This window comes from Pleurodeles waltl, chromosome 3_1 (assembly GCF_031143425.1).
Source record: "Pleurodeles waltl isolate 20211129_DDA chromosome 3_1, aPleWal1.hap1.20221129, whole genome shotgun sequence".
Lineage (NCBI taxonomy): Eukaryota > Metazoa > Chordata > Amphibia > Caudata > Salamandridae > Pleurodeles > Pleurodeles waltl.
Genome location: NC_090440.1, coordinates 410,802,975 through 410,828,769, shown reverse-complemented (window position 1 = coordinate 410,828,769; position 25,795 = coordinate 410,802,975). Strand labels below are relative to the sequence as shown.

Here is a 25,795-nt window from a genome sequence, read left to right as displayed (position 1 = left end):
AGAGTCCAGAGTCCTCTGGAATCCACATCTTCCAGATGGTCTCTCCAACCCAGTAGTGATGCACCTGTTACCACCATCAAGTCTGAGTAGGATAGGGAGAGGGCTCTACTGTTGGTCCAATTGCAGTCAAGCAGCCAACACTGCAGGTACTTAGCAGTCTCCTCTGACAGAGGGATGGAATCCGATAGATTCCCCTGGTGCTGAGCACACTGGGACATCAGATCCTACTGCAGAGCCCCCATGTGTCATCAAGTATCGTCAGCAAGTAGGCTGCAGGAGCAAGCAGTCCAAGAAGTCTCAGAGCTATCCTCACTGAGTCCAAGAACAGAGGACAAAACTTCGGGATCATAACCTCAATGTCCTGAAATCGCTGGTCCAGAGAACAGGCCTGAAAATGCACTGAATTAAGGGGAGTCTCTGTGATGGAGTCAAGTGTCTTCAGTAAGTTGATTGAAAACCCCAATGATGTTAAGAGGTTGGCCGTCGTCTGGAGGTGCTTTGAAACTGACTGTGATGAGCCTACCTTCAACAGCCAATCGTTGAGGTAGAGGAAGACTGGTATCCCGGTCTCCGATAATGGGCAGAGACCACCTCCATCACCTTTGTGAACACTCTCGGGGCACTGGTGAGGCAGAAAGGGAGCACAACAAACTGAAAATGCTTGTGGTCCACTTTGAACAGCAGGTAGTGCCTGTGGGCCTGCAGAATGGGGATATGAAAATAGTTGCCCTCCAAGTCATACGCCATTATCCCGTCTCTTCAATCCAGGGCAGAAAGAATCTGGGCTAGCATGAGCATCTTGAATGTGCATAAAGGCATTGAGAAGGCAAAGATCCAAAATAGGACCAATACCTCTGTCCTTCTTCCCCACATGGAAGCAGACACAGGAATAACATCCAGTTCCTGCTTCTGAGACGGGAATCATCTCTATGGTTCCTTTTGCCCCAAGAGCTTGCACCTCCCAACACGAGTGAAATTGTTGGGGGAATGCCAGACTGGTGCTGAAAGCCCCAAGGAGCATGCTATAGATCCATGGCCAATTCTGCCTTTTTGCTAAACAGGTGGGTATCGAAGGCTATGTCCATCAATGATGCCTGGATGTTCCCTGAGAAGCCTGTGGATTTCATCCATGTGTAGCACTGGAGCATCTTGGTTGTCCTTATGACCCATCCTATACAATCGGTGGTGTCTAGTCTAGGCCCAACTGGATGACTAACTTGGCTGCACTCCTGCCATCCTTAATAGTTTGGGCCAAGAAAGCCAGCAGGCCTTGCTGAACTGTCAGTAAGGTCTCCTCAATCATGTCCCAAAGTGCATGAGTGTAACACTCAAGGAAGCAGCTGTGTTTACCGACTCCAAGGAAAGATTGACTGAGGAGAACATGTTTATCTAATGTTTCCATGCATTTGGAGACTGTCAGAAAGGCATTCACAATGACCCTGCTGGTGGACGCCTGGATCACCAAATTCTCAGGGATTCGGTGCAGAGTTAAAAAAGTCAGGATTGCCTGGAGTTGGTCTATGGCGATGGGTGACCTGTTGATTGACCAGGAGGCCACAGCACTGTTTTGCGCAAGTGCCCAGTAGGATATCCACGAGGGCTTCACTGAAGGGCAGAAGAGGTTCCTGGCCTTTACCTCTACACAGGGGAGGTGGAGGTCAAGAACCTCAGGAGCTCTCTTATTCACAGTTTAAAAAGATATTATCTCTTCTGTCACTGGTTCAAGATAGACAATAACTGAGTATTTGGTGAGATACTCAACCTATTGGCATCCTGTAGGTCCATGTACCATTTGTTATCATCATAAGTTGTGAGGGGGGTGGTGGGTGGGTAATGCCTGCTCCATATTGCTGTCTCTGGTCAGAGTCCAAGCCAAAAATGTTATTTAGTGTTTGTGCGTAACTGTGTGGAATTATGCCGGAGTCTGAAGGGTTGAGTCTAGGTTTCGCCACATCAGGATCTAGGTGCGGTCTTGGTTAAGGTTAAGATGAATTAGGCTCAGAGTCAGAAACCTCACTGGGTTGTGGCTCCACGTCCAGCACCACCGGTGGCATTGTTGTCGACAGCCTCGAGATCAGCTCAAAGTTGAACATCAAACCTGAAGTTGATACCTATGCCGGTGCACAACCTGAAGCATGTTCAAGGGGCACAGACTCTGTTCAGGCCAGACCCACCAATTGCAGGCCCCTGCAGTTTCTGGAGGTCCAAAAGCATGTCAGAGGGAGCCATCAGCACACTAAAGATGCATAGCATTGCCTTTGAAAAGGCTTCCACCTGCTGCAACAGATCTGGGAACTCTGGGTGCATCGGGACCAGAGACAGAATCAGCTCCTCTGTAGAGAAAGTGCATGACCCAGAGGCACAGTGATGCCCTAATGCCTTCTGTAGAGATTGGCAGGAAGGGGCTGAGTCCCACTTGGACTTCTTCTGTTTTTTCTTTGACTTACCTAAGACTTCGACCACAGAGATAATCAACTGCAGCAATTACTTTGAGAAGGGGAGCAGATCCTCACTCTCAACCTTAACCTGGAACAGGATCTGTAAGGAGTATTGTACACCACAGAGATTTGCTTTTGGAATCTTCTGGGCACAGTTGATAGATCTTGGAGTTGTGCATCAAATTCAAATACCAGAGACACATTTAGTGGGGCTCTGTCACAGACATCTATTTCTTATATCTATCCAATGCTTAGACCCTGTAGAATGAGAGGGTGACGTTCATTTGCACACTAACATTGTAGGAAAAATCACTTCACAAAGTGATGAGAAAAGCAAAGCTCCTGAGCCACATGTGGAGACACAGAAAGGAAGGAACTGATGTCATGGTGCACAATAAGTGTTTTTATGTGTGTCTGCTCGTCACTTCTGGAGCAAAAAGACGTCAGTGTGTATACACACAGCACACCAACTAGCATGCAGGACAGCTTTTTGAGTTTCTGGATCCAGTCTGGCACCTGGGGATGTTCACAAGGTGAGGAATCTGCAGTTACAAATATCCATCAATACTACCTACCATACAGATCTGTATGTGAGACCCATAAAGTCTAGGAAAGCTACCATAACGCAATTCTCCATCCTGCACTCACCACTTGTGGAATTCTTTTGCAGAGTTCAGGCATTAGTGAAGTCAGCATAGCAAGAGCTCCTGATGCAGCACGGCGCAGTTTCTCGTCATCCTCACCACTGTACAAAACCATCAACTTTAGTCGATCTGTGCCCTCAGCCAAAAACAACTCTTGCACCTGTAACAAGCATACCATATTTACTGCAATATACGAAATGACAAGTTTTCACTTTACACTTCTTCAAATTTAGATTGTTCTCAGAAAGCAAAACCTAATCAATTTACAACTCAAATCCACTTAAACATGCAGCTACTTGCAGCTCAAGTGCTGATGAAATGTGTAAAATACAAGAAAGGATTTCCCCAGATCAGGTAGAAACCCCACATTTAAATATTTACAAATTCCCTAGTGGAGGGGCTCTGAAAGGTACTGACCAATTCTATTTAGTACAGTACAGAGTTATTAGAAACAATTCATGCCTCAAATCTTTGAATAGTGAGTTGAGAAATGTAAAATGATGGCCCACGAAATTACCTGAAGAAATAGATGAGGTGATTTGAATACCAAGTTCAAGCATATAAGCAGTTCATACTATAGCCTTAGAACCTGCCGTAGCAGGCTCTACCAGCTATTAAAGGCCCGCTCCTGCATTAAATGCCCGAGCCGAAGGCGAGGGCATTTAACAAGGGAAAGGGCCTTTAATAGCCGGTAGAGCCCGCTACGGCAGGTTCTAAGGCTATTGGAACATTCTGCCACTCAGGGCAGAATGTTCTATTAAAAAAAAATAATAATTCACGGAGCCCGAGGGGATTAGAATCCCCTCGGGCTCCGTGAGGCTTTGTTCACAGCTGTTGCTGTGAACAAAGCGAACATTGGAATGTTGGAGCTGCGGGCTTTTACCGGCCAGTAAAAGCCCGCAGCACTCCATTGTTTTCAATGGAGCTACCAACATTCCAATGTTCTAATAGTTGTTGGCATCAAATTAGGAGTTAGAAAAGACATTTTTTCAGCCACAAAGTAGAGGAAATTGTTGGTGTTCTAAAAACAGAAGAGCGAGGTCCACTAAGCCGCAGACTCACCGCTGAACAGGTTATTTACTTTTGGTAACGCCTTATCTGGCAGAGACTCTTATCTAGCCGCAGACTCCTTACGTTAGAATTATCCCCAGGTGTCGGATAGGATCCATGTCATCGGCGGCCATACTGGAAGTGACGTATGCGGTACCTACATAGGTGCCACCTTGGCGCACTGAAGTCAGTTCCTTTTTGCCACTTTCCATACCAGGAGAACAGAGCCATAATGAAGACTGCCCACTGGTGTGAGTTTCTAGGGCCCTTTTCAAGGGAAATCCCTCATTCTTTAATCAGGTCACACAGCTGGGAGAATCAGTAAGGAATCTGTGTCTAGATAGAGTCTCTACCAGTTAAGACATTACCGAAGGTAAGCAACTTGTTTATCTGATAGAAAATTCTATCTGCAGATTCCTTACCTTGGAACAGGCACCCAAGCAATGCCTCCCCAGAGATGGGTCTGCAAACCTAACTTAGAGCACAAAGTCCTGCACGACGGAATGGACAAAATACCCATCCAGGCCGACCCAACTGTCCAGGCAGTAGTGCTTAGTAAACCTGTGTAAGGAAGCCCATGTTGTAGCCTGACAGATATCCAGGACTGGAACTCCACTAGCTAACGTAGTGGTCACAGCTTTGACTCTGGTAGAAGCAGATTTTTATGCAGAGCACTATGCATATGGAGATGGTTTGTTTCTGCTCAGCCTTTCCTTTCTTGGCCCTATTGTACCCTTTGAAGAGTTGGTCATCCACCTAGAATTATTTTCCTTGTCAAGTTAGAATGACAACTCTATTTTATGGGTCCAAACAGAGGAGTCTCTCCTCTTCCTTGGAAGGATGAGGCGGGGAAAAAAAGGCAGGCAAGGTGATGGTCTGGTCTATGTGATAAGGAGTGACTACCTTTGGAAAGGAGGAGGAATGTGTCTGAAGGACCAGTCTGTCAGGGTAGAAAGTAGTATCTATGGAGGCACTGAAAGAAAGTACCTGTAACTAGCTGACCCTCCTGGCCAATTTAATGGCCACCAGAAAAGTGGTCTTGATCGTCAATAACCAAAGAGGGCAGTTGTGTAATAGCTCAAAATGCAAGCACTTCAAGAATGTGAGTTGCAGGTTTACATCCCACTGGGGCATGATGAATGGCCTGCGGGGGGTTGTTTTGCAACCATTGAGAAATCTTGTCACAACAGGTGACTTAAAAAAGGAAGATTGGTCCGGCAACCGCAAAAATCCAGAAATGGCTGAAAGATATCCCTTAACTGTGCCCAGAGCAGAACTTTGCTGGGACAACTAAAAAAACAAATAATTAAGACCTGAGAAAGAGAAGCAGAGAAGGGATCAATGTTTCTCAATACACACCATGCCACAAATTTGTCTCAGTGGCAGGCATATACCGTTTTGGAGGAGGGATGCCTAACTGCTAGAATAACATCACAGACTTCAGAAGGAAGTTCAAAAGCTGTCAACTGTTGTTTCCAAGCATGAAGGCATAGGGTGTACAGGTCAGGGTACAGGGCCCTCTCCTGTTGCAGTGAAAGAAGATCCTCCGAAGAGGTAGCTTGATCAGAGGACTAATGCTCATGCTCAACAGCTCCGGATAGCAGACTCTGTGCCCAGTTCAGAGTCACAAGAATAACTTGGGCTCAGTCATTCCTGACCTTCGTAAGAACTCTGGGCAGGAGTGATTTTGGTGGAAGGGTGCACAGGAAGCTAGAGCTCCACTCGAGATGAAAAGCATCTCTGAGTGAGAGCTACCTTGAAAACTCCAGAATGCATAACTACGGATATTGTGCATTCTCGGTGGTGGTAAAAAGAGCTAGTCAAGGCATTCACCACTCTTGAAAGAGACCTTGCACTACCTGCGTATGGAGATGTTATTCGTGATACGCTAGACATCGATGGCTGAGTTTGTCCGTCCTAGCATTCAGAGAGCCTGCCAGGTGTTGAACCACCAGAGGAATGCCCTGGTGTTCCAGCCATGTCCAGAGATGGAAAGCCTCCAGACAAAGGGTAAACTACCCCACCCTGCCCTGCTTGATGCAGTACCACATGGCGGTGGTGTTGTCCATGAACACCTCCACTAGCCTTCCCTTGATGGAGAATAGAAAGGCCTTCAATGCTACGCAAATTGCCAAAGCTCCAACAAGTTTATGTGGAGTCGGAAATCCGCCGAAGACCAGAGTCCTCTGATCTTCACCTCTCCCAGGTGACAGCCTCAGGGCAGGATTGATGCATGTCACTACAGGCAGTTCGGGCTGGAGAAGAGAGATAGCTGACCCAATCACGGTTTGTCAGCTGTTGGACCTGGCTTTTTGACAGGGACATCCCCAAACTTTTTGCCTCCTTCCTCCTATTTTTCCTGACCTGTTGTTGTTGGTTTTTGACCTCTGGGCACTTTACCACTGCTAACCAGTGCTAAAGTGCATATGCTCTCTGTGTAAATTGTACTACTGATTAGTTTATCCATGATTGACTATTTAATTTACTTGTAAGTCCCTGGTAGAGTGCACTACATGTGCCTAGGGCAGGTAGATCAAATGCTACTAGTGGGCCTGCAGCACTGGTTGTGCCACCGACCTCAGTAGCCCCTTAACCTTGTCTCAGGCCTGCCATTGCAAGGCCTGTGTGTGCAGTTTCACTGCCACTTCGACTTGGCATTTAAAGGTATTTGCCAAGCCTAGAACTCCCCTTTTTCTATACATAAGTCACCCCTAATGTGTGCCCTAGGTAGCCCCTAGAGCAGGGTGCTGTGTGGGTAAAAGGCAGGACATGTACTTGTGTGGTTATATGTCCTGGTAGTGTAAAACTCCTAAATTCGTTTTCACACTACTGTGAGGCCTGCTCCCTTCATAGGCTAACATTGGGGCTGCTCTCATACATTGTTGAAGTGGCAGCTGCTGATCTGAAAGGAGCAGGAAGGTCATATTTAGTATGGCCAGAATGGTAATATAAAATCCTGCTGAATGGTGAAGTCGGATTTAATATTACTATTCTAGAAATGCCACTTTTAGAAAGTGAGCATTTCTTTGCACTAAAATCTTGTTGTGCCCTTCAATCCACGTCTGGCTAGGTTTAGTTGACAGCTCCTTGTGCATTCACTCAGACACACCCCAAACACAGGGTACTCAGCCTCACTTGCATACATCTGCATTTTGAATGGGTCTTCCTGGGCTGGGAGGGTGGAGGGCCTGCCCTCACACAAAGGACTGCCACACCCCCTACTGGGACTCTGGCAGACAGGATTGAGCTGAAAGGGGGCTTGGTGCATTTCTTAGAGACTCTTTGAAGTCACCCCCACTTCAAAGGCACAACTTAGTATAAAACAGGGCCTCTGCCATACCTCATCAGACACTTGCTGGAGAAGAAACCTGAACCAGAAACTACATCCTGCCAAGAAGAACTGCCTGGCTGCTCAAAAGACTCACCTGTCTGCTTTCTACAAAGGACTGCTGCCTTGCTGTTGCCCTGCTGCCTTGCTGAACTCTTGTCTGGCTGTGAAAGTGCTCTCCAAAGGCTTGGATAGAGCTTGCCTCCTGTTCCTTGAAGTCTCAGGGCCAAAAAGACTTCTCTCTTTTACTTGGACGCTCCGTGCGCCGAAAATTTCGACGCACAGCTTGTTTCGCGGCGAGAAAAACGCCGCACTCCGACGCTGATCGACGCGACGCTCTGGGGACGATCGAAGATCCGACGCACGGCCTCGCAAGGACAACGCCGCCCGACCTCTAGAGGAGAAATCGACACGACGCCTGCCGTGAGATCGTAATTTCAACGCGCAGCCCCGCAGATCGACCTCTAGAGGAGAAATCGACGCGACGCCTGCCGTGAGATCGTAATTTCAACGCGCAGCCCCGCAGATCGAAGTCTAGAGGAGAAATCGACGCGACGCCTGCTGTGAGATCGTAATTTCGACGCGCAGCCCCGCAGACCGACGCGCAGCCGGAGAACAAGCAGGAAAATCCCCGCACAGACCCGGGACATCTGGTAATCCCCGCGATCCACAGAAAGAGACTGTCCACGCGCCGGAAAACGACGCCGACTTCCCCGCGTGGAAAATAACGACGCAAGTCCGTGTGTGCTGGGGAGAAATCGACGCACACACCCTTTTTCCACGCACCTCTTCTCTTGTGGCCCTCTGAGGAGATTTTTCCACTCCCAACCAGGTACTTGTGCTTGAAAGAGACTTTGTTTATATTCTAAAGACTTAAGACACTTTCTATCACTTTTCAGTGATATGTTTACAAATTCGTATTGCAACTTTGATCATTTTGACCTGAAGATACCCAGATAAATATTATATATTTTTCTAAATACTGTGTGGTGTATTTTTGTGGTGTTATGCTATGGTGTTGTATGATTTATTGCACAAATGCTTTACACATTGCCTTCTAAGTTAAGCCTGACTGCTCGTGCCAAGCTACCGGAGGGTGAGCACAGGCTGATTTTGGATTGTGTGTGACTTACCCTGACTAGAGTGAGGGTTCTTGCTTGGACAGAGGGCAACCTGACTGCCAACCAAAAACCCCATTTCTAACATCAGCCATCACTGTAAATATGCTGCAGTTCCCTCTGAGATCTGGACCTTGTTGGAGAGATTGCCCTGATGCTGCACCCACTTGAACGCCAAGACTCACTGTAGAGCCCAGCGGGCATGCTTTCTTACCAGGATGCAGGAGCCTATTAGGTCCAGCAGTCTCAGAGTCTGTGTCACTGAAACCTGGGATAGAGGCAGAAACATCGGTATCATAGCCTGAATACCCTGGACTTGCCGTTCAGGCAGATAAGCCCAAAACTACAGAACAGCTCAGATGAAAGGGAGCGTCTCAGAGGGAGTAAGGTGTGACTTTGGCATGTTGATAATGAACTCCTGCAAGTGGAGGAGTTTGCCATAGTCTTAAGGTGAGAGATGACTGCCTGGGGCAAGCTCATCTTCAACAACCAATCATCAAAGTAGGGGAAGACTGGAATCCCAGACCTCTGCAGGTGTGCTGCATCCAACGGCATCACCTTGGTGAACACACGAGGAATGCTGGTGAAGCCAAAGAGGAACACAGCAAATTGAAAGTGCTCCTGGGCCACCATGACCCGCAGGTAACATCTGTGAGCGGGCAGGAAGAGGATGTGAAAATAAGTATCCTGCATGTCCAATGCTACCATCCAGTCTCCTGAATTCGGGGCAGAGAGAACTTGACTGAGCATGAGCATTTTGGATTTCTCCTGTTTGAGGAAGAGATTGAGAAGGCACAGGTATAGTATAGGATGAAGGCCTGCATCCTTCTTGGGCACCAGAAAATAGCAGGAATAGCAACCATGACCCAGGCCTACTTCGGAAGCCTGCACCCTCTCTACACCTCCCTTGGCCATGAGAGCCGACACTTCAAGAAGGAATAAGGAAAGATGGTCCTCCGTCAACCGGTCATAAGTGGGTGGCATGGGTGGCTATGAATGGGATGGAGTAGCCCCTTTGGACAACTTGCAATACACAACGGTCTGTTATTCAACTCCAATGGAGCAGGCGATGATGTATTCCTCCCACCCTCCCGGATACCCGTGAGTATAAGAGGGCTAACTAATGGGGCTTGAAGGCTATGGCTGCCGGGGTGCGTTGAACCACTTGACCTCTGGCTACTTTTCTCATGTGGTCTGTGTTAACCGCGTCTTCAGCCACGAAAAAGGCGTGGAAGCTCGTGGCCCGCAGTGGCTGGAAGGGTATTGGCGCTGTTGGAAATATTTTCTGTGGCTAAGAAAGGGGCAATGAGCGGACTGGGGGTGGCAGGGAGCCATGGAAAGACCCAAGGACCTGGCCATAGCCATAGAGTCCTTAAAGCGCTCTAGTGCTCAGTTTGCCTTCTCTCTGAAAAGACTGGAGCCATCAAAGGGCTGGTCCATAAGTGATGCTTGTACATTCCCAGAAAAGCTAGTAGGCCTCAGCCAGGCGTGGCACTGAAGTGCCACCAACAAAGAAATAGATCTGCCTAGTGAGCCAGTTGTTTCCAGACCACATCCAAGGACGAAATTTGCTGCATTCCCCCTCATCTGCAATAGCCTGAGAGAATCAGACTCGGGCCTCCTCCGAGACCACGGGCAGCACTTGCGCAACAGACTCCCAGATCATGTGGGAGTAACAGCTCAAGAAGCATGTGGTGTTAACCAACTATAGTGCTAGGCTAGCAGAAGAGAACATTTTCTTTGCAAGATGTCCAGCCTCTTGGATTATCTATCTTGTGAAGTGGAAGGGAATGGACCATGGTTGATTCTGGAAGTGGGGGGTCTGGACCGCCAAGTTCTCTGAAGTGGGTGCTGGGCGAAAAAACTGGGCTCCTGTGATGACGGAAGAAACTCCACACATTGAAAATAGTTACTGATGTTTTATTTCCATTTTGAAATCAGCCTTTTCAGTGAAGACAGCACACGACCCTCACAACGGCCCACTCAGCAAACAGCAACTACCGGTTAAGGAACGTGCCCTCGGAATGCTGCGTGCACAGTAGGTTCCAACATGAATTCACAACATAACAGTCCTCTGGAAGGGTGAGGTGGTGACTGGCAATTGTCCTATGCACAGGAGCACGTGTGCAAGGTTTGGTCCAGGCCCCAAGGAGGAAGTCAATGAGGGCTTTATTAAGGTGGAGCAAGGGTGCTGTCCCCAGCTGAAGCACCTCTGTCAAGACAGTCTTGACTGCCATGGACGGCTGCTTAAAGTCCAAGACCTCAGTCGCCCTATGTACCACCATAGTGAAAGAGGCCCCCCCTCCTCTGTAGCCACAGTAGGAGGGGAGACCAAGCCAGTGTTAGGTGAGATGCCTAACCCACTGGCATCCGCGAGATCCACATACCAGGTGTCCTCAGTATCATCCAATGGGTGGCAATATTCATCAGGGTCGCCTCCCATTCATCCCCGGTACCAGGCTTGTGAAAATCAAAAGGCAGTGGCCTTCTCCATGAGACATAGGTCCTGCTTTGTGTCGGAGTAGAGGACTATGATTATGGTGTCATTGATGGTCATCAATAGCGCTGGGGTTGTCAGTACAGGAGTGTACACCACAGAAGGTCTTAGTATTGCTGGCGGCACCGCACCAGATCCAAGGGGAGTGAATGGGGGGATGGAGGGTGGTGGGTTATCGTTGGGTGTGGTGGTGGGCTCCGCAAGCAGTCTGGGACCTACCACATAACTAGATCTTGATTGTTGCATGGTTGTCAGATATCGGGCAGCAAGAAGCTTGATGAAGCACTCCCTCAGCGCGTTCGGCTTCATGGTGCGGCAATTGCTGCAGGCCTTCGAGTCATGGTCTTTCTCGAGGCAAAACAAACAAGCCAAGTGGAAGTCTGTCACAGACATCTGTCTGTGACAGGCGCCACATGGTTTGAAACCAGCCAGTTTCTTGGGGGACATCAGTTCAAAAATGTGTTAGAAAAAAAGTTGAAAAAACTCAGTCCAAAAGTGACTGGTGGTCAGCTCTTCACGGATCTGCGCTATCAGGCGCAGGAAGGAAAGAACTGAGATCAGTGTGCTGAGGTGACTCCTATTTAGGTACTGCATATGTCACTTATGGAGCTGACATGCAGCCATATAACATTAACTAGCAGTGGCCAGGGGTAGTGCTCGAACATTTTAATGTCTGAGGATAATTCTAAGGTAAGGAATCTGCAGATAGAAGCCTCTATCAGATCAAAGAAAAAATGTTTAAAGTTTGAACGGTTACTCTATGGATGTAGATCCTCCAGCTATAGTTGCTGCAGTAACTGTCAATGTTTTTTTTTGCAAATTTCTCAATAAAGAGACATCGCATGGCTCTTACTGAAACAAAAGTGTGCAGCTCTATTACTTCTTGTTGCAATCATCGTGCCATCTCCATAAGTGTAACCCCATTAGCATCAACTTATTTTGTTTATACTGGAATTAATCAATTTTGCTTCTGCTGGCATTTGCGCTACACTAGAATGGAGAGTAGAAGATGGAGAAGGATAACAACCATAAATGAAACATCTATTCTTTATCATGCCCTCCTTCCTCGCTGCTTAGTACTAACTACCACTTTCAGGTCATTTAATTCTGCGTCTGTTTCACTCCATTCTCTAATCATTTCCTCTCTCCAATATTTGGGGAATCAGCATATACTTTTTCTGGGCCAAGTTGAGATGTATAACAGTATGGCAATAGTATTCAAACAACCATTGACAAAACCAATAGGTCGTGCTTATGCAGGAGCTACCGGCTTCGCCAATGTGTTTTAGAAATGTTGTACAACAGCGTGGCTGCTATTCAGCAGAGTAGAGTGCCGCAGAGTGGAATGCCAAAAAGTGGAGTAAAGTACAGCACAGTGGACTGACGAAGACTGGAATACAGTGGACCGGGGAAGAGTGGAGTAGAGTGCTGCAGAGTGGAAAGGCGAAGAGTGGAATAGAGTGCCACAGAGCAGAATTACGAAGAGTGGAGTAGAGTGTCACAGAATAGAATGTCGAAGAGTAGAGTGCTGCAGAGTGGAATGGCTTAGAGTGGAATGGTAAAGAGTAGAGAGGAATGGTAAAGAGTAGAGTGGAATGGTGAAGAGTAGAGTGGAATGGTGAAGAGTAGAGTGGAATGGTGAAGAGTAGAGTGGAATGGTGAAGAGTAGAGTGGAATGGTGAAGAGTAGAGTGGAATGTAGAATGGTGAAGGGTAAAATGTCGAAGAGTGGAATGGCAAAGAGCACAGTGGAGTGGCAGACTGTAGTGTATTGGGGTGGCAGTGTGGAGTCGAGTAGAGTGCCATACACGGGAGTATCATAGAGTGGACTGGTGTAGAGTGCATTGGCATAGAGTGGAGTGGCACAGTGTGCAGTGGCGTAGAGAAGATTGTTTCAGAGTAGAGTGAAGTGGCACAAAGTGAAGTGGCACAAAGTGGAGTGGTGCAGGGTAGAGTGCAGTTGCATAAAGTGTAATGGCGAAAAGAGATGTAGAATGCAGTGGCACAGAGTGCAGAGTAGATCAGAGTGGCATACAGTGGACTGGTGTAGAATGCAGTGGTTAACGGTAGAGTGGTTTAGAGTGCAGTGTCAGAGTGGAGTAGAGTGGCACAGTGTGCAGTGGTGTGCAGTAGATAGTTTCAGAGTAGTGTAAAGTGGCACAAAGTGGAGTGGTGCAGGGTAGAGTGTAGTTGTATAGAGTGTAATGGTGTAAAGTGATGTAGAGTGCAATGTTGCAAAGTAGATTAGAGTGGCATACAGTGGAGTTGAGTACTACAGAGCAAAGTGCATTGGCGTACAGTGCAGTGTTGCAGAGTGGCGTAGATTGCAGTGAAAGAGTGCAGTGGTGTACAGTAGAATGGCGAAGAGTGTACTTGCACAGAGTAGAGTGATACAGGGTAGAGAGGCTTAGGCTGAAGAGGCGTAGACTGCAGAGGAGGAGAGTGGTGTGGTGTAAAGTGGAGAGGTGCAGAGTAGAGTGCAGTGGTTTGGAGTGGTGTGGAGTGGAGTGGCGTAGAGCTGAGTATTCATGGTGTGGTAGCACACTGCCATTAGAGGCAACACATCTTCAATTGAAATGACCATTACTTATGCACAGACAATTTTACTAATAAAACTAGACAGTGCGCAAACAAAAATATGTGGAAATTGCATCACCTAGTGTAATGATTTGTTTTAATCATAATAAAGTATTTGTTTCCCACACACTTCAGAAATAACAAAAAATGTGATTCATTTGTGTTCCTTTCCTGATGTGTCACTGTGGTCCAACAAAACTGAATATTAACAAAGCTATAGAAGCTTTACTGCATGCAGAGCCTCGACACCTGCCTGAAATAAGGTGATGATTGCTCATGTTTACCGTTGGGAGACTCCGTATTTCTGAGTATGCCTTTACACAGCAAACAATATGCAGTCAACTAAGAAATCGGCCAAGCAGGGTTTTATCTGCTCCACATCATTAGCTGTTCTACAAAGAGTTTCTATACTCTTGCTAATGAAGAATTCACTGGAGAAGCTGAATATATATCAGCCATTATGACAACACCACAAGTTTTGTCTAAAACAAAAGGAACTAGTAGCGTGCAATTACTAACTGATCCTAATGATCAGAGTTCTGATGATCACATGGCTACCTTGTAAGGTGAACTCCCACTAGCTGTAAACATAAAAGCTAATGATCAATCGCCTAATCCATTAGCTAAAACCTTCACCATGGGAAAGGAAGAGGAATGAGGTGACTGCTGATACAGACCAGTATGATCATACCCCTACTACCAATGCTGACATATGCACTTATGAGTTAACTGAATTATTTTTCCATGCCAAAATCAAGACCACTGAACATATTATGCCACTTACACGTATAGTATGCTATCCCACTATTAAGATTAATACCATCTCAGGATTTAAAGCATGAGAGTCTAAAAATAAATCTGGGACAACCCGTGGTAACATTTAGTCTGAGGAAGGGCTGTTTGCTTCCCTTAACTGGTTGTGTGCCGGGGACGTAACAGTTACGTTCCGCAGCACAGTGCTCCTGTGCAGAGGACATAACCATTACATCCTGGCACTTGAGCATGGGAGGAGCGCTAGAGCTCCCCCCCTTGCCCCCCCCCCCCCCCCAACCCTCCCAGGGCAGGGATGGAAGGGGAATCGCCTCTCCTTCCACCCCTCCCATCTAATGATGTCAGCATGCATAAGAGGGTGCCAGTCGCGCTGGAAGCCATTTGCTTCCAGTGCATCTAAGGAGAAACAGGTACATTTCTCCACCGGCCGGGGAGGGGATGCCTAACAAAGAGGCATCAGGGGAAAGGAAAACCCTTTTCCCCCGATGTCTCTTAGCATTCCTGCTGCCTGATCGCACTGTACTTGGGAAATGGGGCATAGAAGGGTTGGCCATTTCTGCCCATCGGCCAATTTATTTTAGGCCCATCTGCCCCCAAGGGGGGCCAGAAGCCACTTAGGCACTGGGGATATTGTGTATGTTTTTTGTTTCGGGGCGGCCCCTTGGGCAAGGGTCGCTCTCCACGGGGGCACATTACTAATGGCCTATTGTTTTTTAGGCCCATGTGCCCCAAGGAGGGCAGAAGCTGCTTAGGCACCAGGGATTGTGTGTGTGTTTTTTTTGTTTGGGGGGGTAGGGGAGGCGGCCCCTTGTGCAAGGGTCACTCCACATGGGGGCACATTACTAATGGCCATTTCTTCACTCCCTACCCCCAGGGGCAGATCGGCTTATTTCTTTTAGGCCCATTTGCCTCCAAGGGGGGCAGAAGCCACAAGGACACCAGGGATTTGTTTTAGTTTTTGTGTGGGGGGTGCCCCTTGGGCAAGGGTTGCCCCCCAACGGGGGCACAAAACTGTTGCCCATTTTTGCCTCCCTTGGGGGCAGATCGGCCTATTTTGTGTAGGCCCATCTGCCCCCAAGGGGGGGCAGAATCCACTTAGGCACCAGGGAAAATGTCTAAATGCTTGCTGGTGGGGTGTTTGTCAACTGACGAAGAATTTGCATTTGTGATTATAACAGTTTACTTCTCCTTTTTGTTCTAGTTCAAATCTTTTGCTTCCTTTGCTGTGGCTCCTTGTGATTTTGGCAGTGGTTGAACTGCGGTTTATGTAGTTGCATTTTTTAGGTAAGTAAAAACTATTTACTTCAAAGGGGTATTGTTGCCATGCATGAATGACATGTTTGTAGGTTGTATACTAAATGTCGGATTGTGTGTGAAATTGTCCTTAGATTTGTGCACAATATTTGTGTTGTCATATGTCTAATTTGCTTTTCTTTTTTCTTTTTAGTGGGATATCATTGGTGATTGCAGTGCCTGTGCAGAGTAGTTGCTGGCGAGCCTAGCTTTTTCAGGCAAGTGAGTGGTATAGTTTTTGAGTACATAACTCTTTGTGAAAAAGCCACACTTTGTTTATTACTTATCTTTCACAGTGCTGGCTGTTGGTGGTGCATTTGTCCAGTTACTTTTTGTAGGAAGGATCATGGCTAATTACAGGATGACCGCTCAGCAGGTTGCTGGTGTGCTTTTTGAGTCATCATCTGATCATGAATATGAGACTGACTGAGGCAGAGGAGGAAGTGGAAGATTTTGGCAGTGAATTTTCTGTCTGAGAGGAATCTTCTGATGATGAAGCCACTCTCAGTGCAGATGAGGGGCCTGTTTTAGAGATGGACACTCGTGTGCCAATAGAGCAGCAGCCTGGGGCACTGAAGGGTTTCCCATTGGAAGACATGAACGCTGGGTTGCCCCAAACATGGAGCAGCCAGAGTTGCCTGTCTTTACTGGTCTCCCGGGATGTGGAGTCAATACAGAAAACTTTTTGCTTGTCAATTTCTTTCAGTTATTTATGGACAGTGTATTTTTGGAAGAGACTGTTGAGCAGACTAATTTGTATGCGGAGCAGTATTTGAGGGACAACGCTGCCAGACTTAGGCCACACTTTAGACCTACCCAGTGGATTCCCACAAATTTGGAAAAGATGAAAATGTTCTTGGGTTTGACTTTTTTGATGGGGTTGATAAGGAAGCAGTCACTGACTTCTTAATGGTCTATTAATCCCTTGATGGCAACAGCTAGATTTCCTGCAACCATGGGTCTTAATCGGTATTTGCTTCCTCTTCGAATGCTGCATTTTGTTTACAATGCTTTAGCCTTACCACAAGATCACCCTGATCCTGCCCATCTTTTTAAGATTAGGCCTGTCCTTGATCATTTTGTAGATCGTTTTTCAGAGGTCTATGTTCCATGCAAAGAAATAGCTGTGGACGAGTCTTTGGTCCTTTTCAAAGGTCGTTTGGTTTTTAGGCAGTACATTCCTAGCAAGAGGGCACTGTATGGAATTAAAATGTATATGCTGTCTGAAAGTAGTACAGGATATGTGTATAATTTCCAGGTCTACACGGGTAGGAATTCCAGTATTGAACCCCCTGGTTGTCCGCCCACTATTAGAATTAGTGAGAAAATTGTATCGGAACTTGGTAGACCACTGTTTAACAAAGGTCAACATTTGTACATAGATAACTTCTTACACTGGAGTGCAGTTGTTCAGGGAATTGTTTAGACTGGACACCGGAAAGGCTATTCAAGGGGGCTTGTCTGTAAAAAAAAAAAAACTTGAGGGGAGACAGTGCAGTGCCTTGCAGAATGATGAGCTGCTAGCTCTGAAATTTACAGACAGGAGGGATGTCTACATGCTAACTACCATCCATGATGAGAGTACTTCCCCTGTGACTGTTTGGGGTCAGGTTGCTGAAGTGCGCAAATCTGTGTGCATTTTAGATTATAATAAGCACAAGAGAGGTGCTGATAGAGTTGATCAGAAGTTGGAACCTTATACTGCTGTTCGTAAGTCTTACGTTTGGTATAACAAGTTGGCGATTCACCTGTTCCACTTGGCAACTTTTAATGCTTTTATTGTGTTTAAGGATAGTTCTTCAGAGTCAAAGATGACATTTGTGAAATTTCAGGAGTCAGTGATCGAGAGCCTTATTGTGGTGGAACAGGTAAGAATTCCTAGAGAAGCAGTGGTGGAGGATGTGGCCTGATTGAAAGATCACCACTTTGCTGAGCACATTCCTCCCACGCCCACTCCCTGTGCTCAAAGAGGTATCCGGAGGGAAACTCCTATGTACTGCCCAGATTGTCCTTCAAAGCCTGGGCTGTGTGTGGGTGACTGTTTCAGGAGTTACTACACTCAATAAAATTATTGGGAACTACGTGAGCGTAAACTGCCTGTTTTATATTTTCATATGTTCAGTTTCACTGCTGACCTTACTGTAATGTATTCAGTTAGAGCTTTTGTCTTTGTAGTTTTGTGCTTATTTTTAATTAGTGTTTTTTTGTTTAAAAAAATAAATAAAAGTGATGGCAGTGTGCGTGGAGTGGCGCTTGGCTGGTGGTGTGTGTGGAGTGTCGCTTTGCTGGCGCTGTTTTGTGGAGTGGTGCTTGGCCGGTGCTGTGCGTGTAGTGGCGCTTGGCTGGCGGAGTGCGTGGAGTGGCGCATGGCTGGAGGTGTGCGTGGAGTTGCGCATGGCTGGAGGTGTGAGTGGAGTGGCACTTGGCTGGAGGTGTGAATAGTGACTTGGTGTTGGCCACTGCAACACGATGCCAGCCAAACGCCAGTCCACACACTCCCATCAGCTGGTGTGATTGCTCTATAAGGCATGTGGGCGTATGAAAGTGATGGGCCCTTGAATGGCGCTGTCTGTTTATGAAAGTGTTGTAATGTGCTGGGCCCGGGCTGGCGGCATGAATAGTCCTGTGCATGTCATGTATGAAATGTGTATGAATGGACTGTAAAGCGGTTGGTGCCTTGTCACGGTTTAACAGCTCACGAGCTGCGAGTCATTGGTTCAGTTTTTTGGCCTTTCAGTTATTAACAGTGCATTTCATTTTTGTGAAATCTCTTGTTAATAAAATTTGATCTACTGAACCTTCACTCACCCTTGTGCCAAATCCAACCATTATGTGTTGTAAAAAATGACAAAACCTGCTCCGCTGTAATCAGGCGTTGCAGCATACCCGTGACATGCTAGGTGTCTCGGGGGTGAGACCCCGATGATGAAGCATGCCACCTACTTTGTTGGTGGGTGAGGGGTCATTTTAACATAACCTAAGTGCATTTCTTTTCACAATTTTAGTGTTTGCAGCAACACAGAATGATGTGGATACATCCAAATTATCTATTACAAAACTACCTATTTTTGCAATGGGGGGGAGGGCACCTGTGTTTTTGGTCCCAGGTGTGGCGGTCATCTGGGGAAACCAACCAAACCCTAACATTTTTCAAAACTAGACACTCAGTGGAGTCCAGGGAGGTGTGGCTTGCGTGGATCCCCCAACATTTTCTTACCATACTCCCTGCAAACCTCAAAATTTGCTTAAAAAAAGCATATTTTCCTCACTTTTCTTTGTAGGATCACTGTGCCGGCACAAATTTCCTACCACCCGGGGTTCCCCTCAGACTCCCAAGTAAAATGATACCTCTCTTATGTGGGTCCCCAAAGCAAAGTCAACCTAAAAATGAATTTTAAAAAATTGTGCTTATCAAATCGCTGTGCTATCCCCTCAATCTCTACACATTTGCGGCCTTTTCCTGTTGCAGGCACCTTGCTGTATACCCAGTATACAATGAAAACCCATTGCAAGGTAGACCTCATTTATTGGCTCTGGGTACCTAGGGTTCTTGGTGAACTTAAAAGCCCTATATGTCCTCGCAACCAGAAGACGTAATGGTATATTGCTTTTGAAAATCTGACACCGCAGGAAAAAGTTACAGAGTAAAACATGGAGGAAAAAGGCTGTTTTTTTCACCTCAATTTCAATATTTCTTTTTATTTCAGCTGTTATTTTCTGTAGGAATGACCCCTTGCTGAATTCAGAATTTTGTCTACTTTTCAGAAATGTTTAGCTGTCCAGGATCCAGCATTGGTTTCACACTCATTTCTGTCACTAACTGGAAGAAGGCTAAAAGCACAAAAATTTTTAAAAATGGGGTATGTCCCAGTAAAATGCCAAAATTATGTTGAAAAATGTGGTTTTCTGATTCAAGTCTGCCTGTTCCTGAAAGCTGGGAAGACTGATTTTAGCACCGCAAAGCCTTTGTTCATGCCATTTTCAGGGGAAAAAATACAAGCCTTCTTCTGCAGCCCTTTATTCCCATTTTTATTAAAAAAATAAAAAAAATACTGTATTTTGGCTTATTTCTTGGTCTCCTCCAGGGGAACCCACAAACTCTGGGTACCTCTAGAATCCCTAGGATGTTGGGACAAAAAGGACGCATATTTGGCGTGGGTAGCTTATGTGGACAAAGTTATGAGGGCCTAAGCACAAACTTCCCCAAATGACCAAAAAAAAGGCTTGGCACAGGAGGGGAAAAGGCCTGGCAGCGAAGGGGTTAATGTCAGTATCTCATTTTAGAACAGGAAGATGATTAGTGCATTGGTATTATAAATGCTCTTCCTTGTCACCCATTGGATAAGAGCAGGGTGACATTTTTTACAACCTTCAAGTAAGGCACGAAAAGGCTGAGATCTTTCAATCATTTAACTCAGCTGAGAGCAATTTGCCAATAGACCAACGCAAACGCACCATGTTACTTATTATTAAGAAGGATTGTTGCAGAAAAGCTAAACTGATGGGCGGGAGGAACAGTTTTTAATCAGTAGACTAAGAGGATAAAAAAAACAAAGAGGACATTGCTACCAACAATGCTGGCTAATAAAGACAAGCTGCCAGTGACTAGTTTAGTGGCAAGAGAGACAATCCATTAGAAAGACGCTAAAATGGAAAGAAAGAGATATGAAACATGGCGCCACTACAGCTGCGCCAAGACTAGTTAAGAAGAAAAATATCTGTATTCTTGAGGTCCCCCAAAAGCGGCAAAGGGCTTTAACCCCCTCTCGCAGCCACCACTATGAGGAAACTAAACTTAAAGAAAGAAAAACAAAATGAAACACGCAGGAAGCCCCTCATTTTATCACAATACAATCACAACCAAGAGCTTCACAGATCCAGGCTATGCGTATACTTTCTCACAAGATGAAGGGGAGGGGGCAGTATTATAAGTACCTGATAGTCATCCCAGCGTGCTTCTAAGCAACGTTGATATGTAAGAATAAATTAACAGAAGTGTGGGTGACAGCCAGATGACTGACAGAATTGATTAGCCCATAAACACAAATTATTATTTAACAGGAAATCTATTAAAAGAACTGTGACACTCCCTACTTCATGGGGAGACTAATCTGCAGTCCTGAATCCTATAAACACTCTCACTTTGATGTCAGCCGAAAGCAAAGTAAACAGCATACTCCTCCGGAAGACAGTGCCTGAAATGTGACCTAGGACTTTGAATACACAGCAAATGTGACCAGCAAACGTGATGTGACCAGTTACCAAAATTTACAAGTCTGTTTATTACCAAAAAAACTAGTTCATGGAAGGATATTGTAAACATGACTTTAGCATGGGCAAGGACGTACTTGAGCCAGGGAAACTAATGCAAATAAAGGCAGTGAACTGATAGCCGGAAAACGTGAGTTACAAACCACAAAGCCAATAACAAGTGCAAGGCAGCATTAATTCCCAGGTCAAACTCCACAAAATGTCTTTCGCAAACCAAACAGTTGCGCTGTATGGTAGGCTGAGACCTAAAAGTTAAAGATGTATTCCTGTGGGGCGTGGCTAGGCGCCGTGGGAAGATGGCCACCTTCACCGGAGCTCCGTGATCGCGACGGAGATACAGGGAGCCGGCTCATTTCTTTTTTAGGATTTCAATGCTGCTGAAGAGAGGAAAAGTTAGGGGAATATGCCCGGACAGCATTATTCCCCTTGAAATGAAGTAAAAGGTATTTTTTTGCACCTTTTATCAGTGACTTACATGTTTTTCTTCTGAGGAAATTATTGCGACCGCCATTTTGTTTCTTCACTTTTCACCTCATGACTTCGTTTTTGCTCTGTTCATCGCGCTCAGAGTTTCTTTTTGCACTTTTTTGGTTTATGGATGTGTATATAGGTTCTGTATTCACCGTATTTTCCTTTTTGGACGATTTGGTCCAGCTTAACGAGAATTGTGGGCTGCTCTCCTTTTTGAGATGAACCTCCCTTCATAAAATACATGCTTTAGTATATATTGGCCAGAATTATTAATAGGTGCTTATGGGCAGATCTAGTACAGAGCAATAAAGGTTCTGAAAATATTTCTTTGTCAACTCATTTGCTCCTTCATCAAATATGGAGAACGTTGGGTCTACTACTCTTGATGCTACACTCTCAACGCCTATTTCTCCTCCTACTGTTATTAATAAAATATCGTCCAAGCTTCCTGTAACGGCTCCAACGTCCTCTAATAAGAGAGCTAAAAAGGATCTTCCATCTCCTCTTAAAGTTGTTGATACCATTCCTATGGAGTTACTCCTTGAAGAAATAAGAGCGCTTAAACCCTGTATGGAGGATACAAACAAACAATTACAATTATTGGACGACAAATGGTCGCTTGTGGAAAACAGAGTCTCTCGTAAGGAACGAAGAGTGGAAGTGCTTGAGGATTCAGCGAAGGTTATTCAATCTCTGCAGTCTGAAGTTACTATGTTAAAAAAGCATGCAGAGGATACAGAAAATCGAAATCGTAGGAATAATCTAGGTATCTATGGTCTACCTGAAGGAATTGAAGGCTCAGATTCTCAATCTTTCTTTCAAACATTTCTGCCAAAGATTCTGGACTTCCCTATTTCGCCTGTTTTGAATATACAAACAGCGCACAGACATGGTCATCCCTCACATTTGGCTTCGACATCAAAGAAACCAAGAGGAATAATACTTTATTTTTTTGGAGTAAGTAGACCTGCTAAAGGTTCTCAGAGCAGCAAAAGCTAAAGGTTGGATCACGTAGTCAGGTTCTAATCTTTTTTTCGCTCAGGACTATGCTAAGTCAACAGAGGACAAACAAAAGAAATTTCTGGATATGCGTCCGGCATTGAAGTTACTTTAATGCTCTGTATGGTCTCTTTCATCCATGTTTGTTCAAGGTGACCTACAATAATAAGACCACAACATATGAAGTTCCAGTATTGCTTCAGCGATTTATTGAGTCTTGTAGGGGTGACACAATGGACACTTCCAAAATATCAGAGACTCGAATACTGTATTATTTTGTTTCTTTGTTTTACTATTATGCTCTTGTTTAATGGATATGCCCATTTTTGGTTTTTGAAATCTTAAATTGGTTCAATTATCCACGGTTTTCATTGTTTCATATGTTTCTCTCTTTTTAGATTTTCATGCATTTACATACTCGTGTTTTGTGGTAGCAACCTATGTAACCGGGTCCCTCTTCCCTTCCTGTCTGTGGTGGTGGAGTGAAGCTTGCGTCGTCTTCCTTTGTGGTTTCACCACCCTCACATTGTTTTTTTGTCTTATAGGTATGTTTTTATTACTCGGTATGTGTTTTTTCTGTGGTTTTCATGTTTTCTTCTTTATTTTGTTCTGTTTGTTCTCTCTTACTTCACCTCTTCTGCTCTTAATTTTTCCTCCTTTTCTGTTCTTCTTTCTATTTTCTCATGCTCAGAGCTATTTCTTTCTTTTTCTGTATAACAAATGTTTTTTTTTGGTTCAATTTCTTCATGTTGATAAGTGGTTTATATGCATTAATTTCATAGTCATATTACATTTTCTATATATTAAATGACAATTAGATTTCTTTCATGGAATGTTAAAGGTCTGGGAGCCCCAATAAAGCGTCAGAAAGTTTTGACACATATTTTAAAATTGAAAGCTGTTATTGCTCTGTTGCAAGAGACTCACCTAACAGGTGATGAGGTAGCTAAACTTAAAAGACAATGGGTAGGTTATGTTTTTGCATCTCCGGGTACCGGGAAAAGAAATGGGGTTACTATACTGTGTCATAAGGCTTTGAACATTACTGATATTTCTCAAGATTCTGATGAGCAGGGTAGATGGGTTATAGTTTCAATGAATATTAATAAAGTACCTCTCACTTTATTTGATGTTTATGCACCAACCCAACCTGATAAATCCTTTTGGAATGAAATATTAGCTAAGTTAATGATTCTTTCAGATGAATATTTGATTTTTGGAGGGGACTGTAACATGGTTATGGACCCCTTTCTTGATCGCAAATCCAATTCTCGATTTGTTCCATCCACAGTCTTTTCACAGTTTACCTCCATGATTTAACAAAGAGCATTAGCGGATGTTTGGTGATTGTGTAATCCCACATTACAGGAATTTTCCTTTTTTTCCCCAGTACATTTTTCCCAATCAAGGATTGATTATCTGTTTGTCTCACAACCTCTTGTACAACATGTTTTGGGTTCTGAGATTGGCTCCATATTCATCTCAGATCATGCTGCTGTGAGCATGGACCCTGATCTTATCGCACACAATCAGAGGAGAGTTAATAATTCACTACTTCTCGATAATAATTTTACTCAGCTGTTTGAGAAATTTGTCACACAGTTCTTTGTAGATAATGATACCCCTCAGATATCGGTTCAAATTATCTGGGATACATTGAAAGCGGCCTCTAGGGATTTTATTATATCTTATGTTGCCAACAAAAAGAAAACAGCTAATAAAAAATTGCTTAATTTAATGAATCGCATCAAACAATTAGAGAATCTTTATTACTCCTCCAAATCTACAAGTTGTCTTAATGACTTACTTCAAGCTAAATTCACTTTCAATAAAAATTCGACTGATATCGCTAATTCTTCTCGTCTAGTGCTAAGTATTATGGGTGCCAAAATGAATCAGGAAAACTTTTAGCAAATTATCTTAAAATCAAAAAAGATATAATCTATTTATAACTCCTCCAATCTATTATTACATAAGAATGAAGAAGTGTTAGATGAATTTGTTCATTTCTACACACAACTGTATACTCCTAATTCTGTTGCAGTTCAGGATCTTATTGATCAATACTTGCTTAACATTAAGACACCTGTACTTCACTCTTCTGATTTTTCTGGGCTTGATAATGATATTTCTATTGATGACATTCTTAGTGCACTAAAACTTACTAAAAACGGTAAAGCCCCAGGCCCTGATGGCTTTACTATTGAATTCTATTTACGGTTTTCTAAATTATTGGTTCCAAGTTTATTTGAGCTTCTTCCCTATTTTGTTGAATCGAAAACCTATGGAGGGTCTTTCCAGGAAGCTTTAATAGTTCTTGGACCAAAAGATAATAAAGATCCAAGGCTTTGTAAGAATTATAGACCTATATCTCTAGTAAATTTGGACTATAACATTTTTGCCTACACTATTGCTATGCGTTTGGAATTGCTCCTACCTGAGTTAATTGGTAAAGAGCAGTCTGGTTTTATTAAAGGACGCCTATTATCAGACAACACACGCCTATTTTTTAATATCTTAAGGAGGTACGTGGCATATAAAGACTCTCTAGCTGCAATAGCTCTAGATGCTGAAAAAGCTTTTGATTGGGTTAATTGGTCTTATTTTTTCAACACTTTCGTGGTTTGGCTTTGGAGCTAAATTTATCAATTTAATTTTGTTATTGTATTCCTCTCCTAAAGCAGCTATTTTTCTAAATGGTCTTATTTCTCCCTCGTTCTCACTCCATAGAGTAGTTGGTCGGGGTTGTCCATTGTCAACACTTTTGTTTGTTCTTGCCTTGGAACCTTTTCTATTGAAACCTAGAACTAATCCAAATTTGCATTGTTTCCATTATGGGGAAAGACAGAAGATTTTCGGCCTATGCAGACGACATCTTACTTTTTATCAACAACAGAAAATGTAGGTGTGTAAGAATGGTGCGCACTTCCAATATATCTGCCAAAATCGATGATTGAAGTTTATGATGAGAAAGTCATTGTTTGTGAAGAAGAGTGCTCCAGTGGTACCACACCCAGCCACAGGGTGTGAGGTTTGTTTCCTATGTAGGTCACAGTCCATCTATGAAATGAAGAAAACCACGGCACATCTCAAGGTCAAAGTATAAGCCATTTATTCCTTGGTACTTGTAACAGGAGAGTTGGTGACCTGATCCAATGAAGTACACTAGGTAAGTGATTTCTAGGCCAAATACAATTTTTCGTAGTTGAAGGAAAACAGGCAAGTAATTTCTAGGCCAATACAATTTTTTGTAGTTGAAAGAAAACAGCCGACAGGTGTTTCGTCACACTGGACTTTTTCAAGGCTTTCGCAAATTGGAGGTATTATTTGTATTATGAG

At 44.6% G+C, this 25,795-nt stretch overlaps 1 protein-coding gene across 1 annotated transcript in view; it reads right to left on the bottom strand.

Moving 5' to 3' along the window:
• Window positions 1–25,795, bottom strand: part of UNC45A (unc-45 myosin chaperone A) — a 253,863-nt gene that overhangs the window by 13,841 nt on the left and 214,227 nt on the right. Inside the window, exon 19 of the mRNA XM_069222647.1 lies at window positions 3,087–3,242. Coding sequence (XP_069078748.1) covers window positions 3,087–3,242 — 156 coding nt within the window. The remainder of the gene's footprint in view (window positions 1–3,086; window positions 3,243–25,795) is intronic.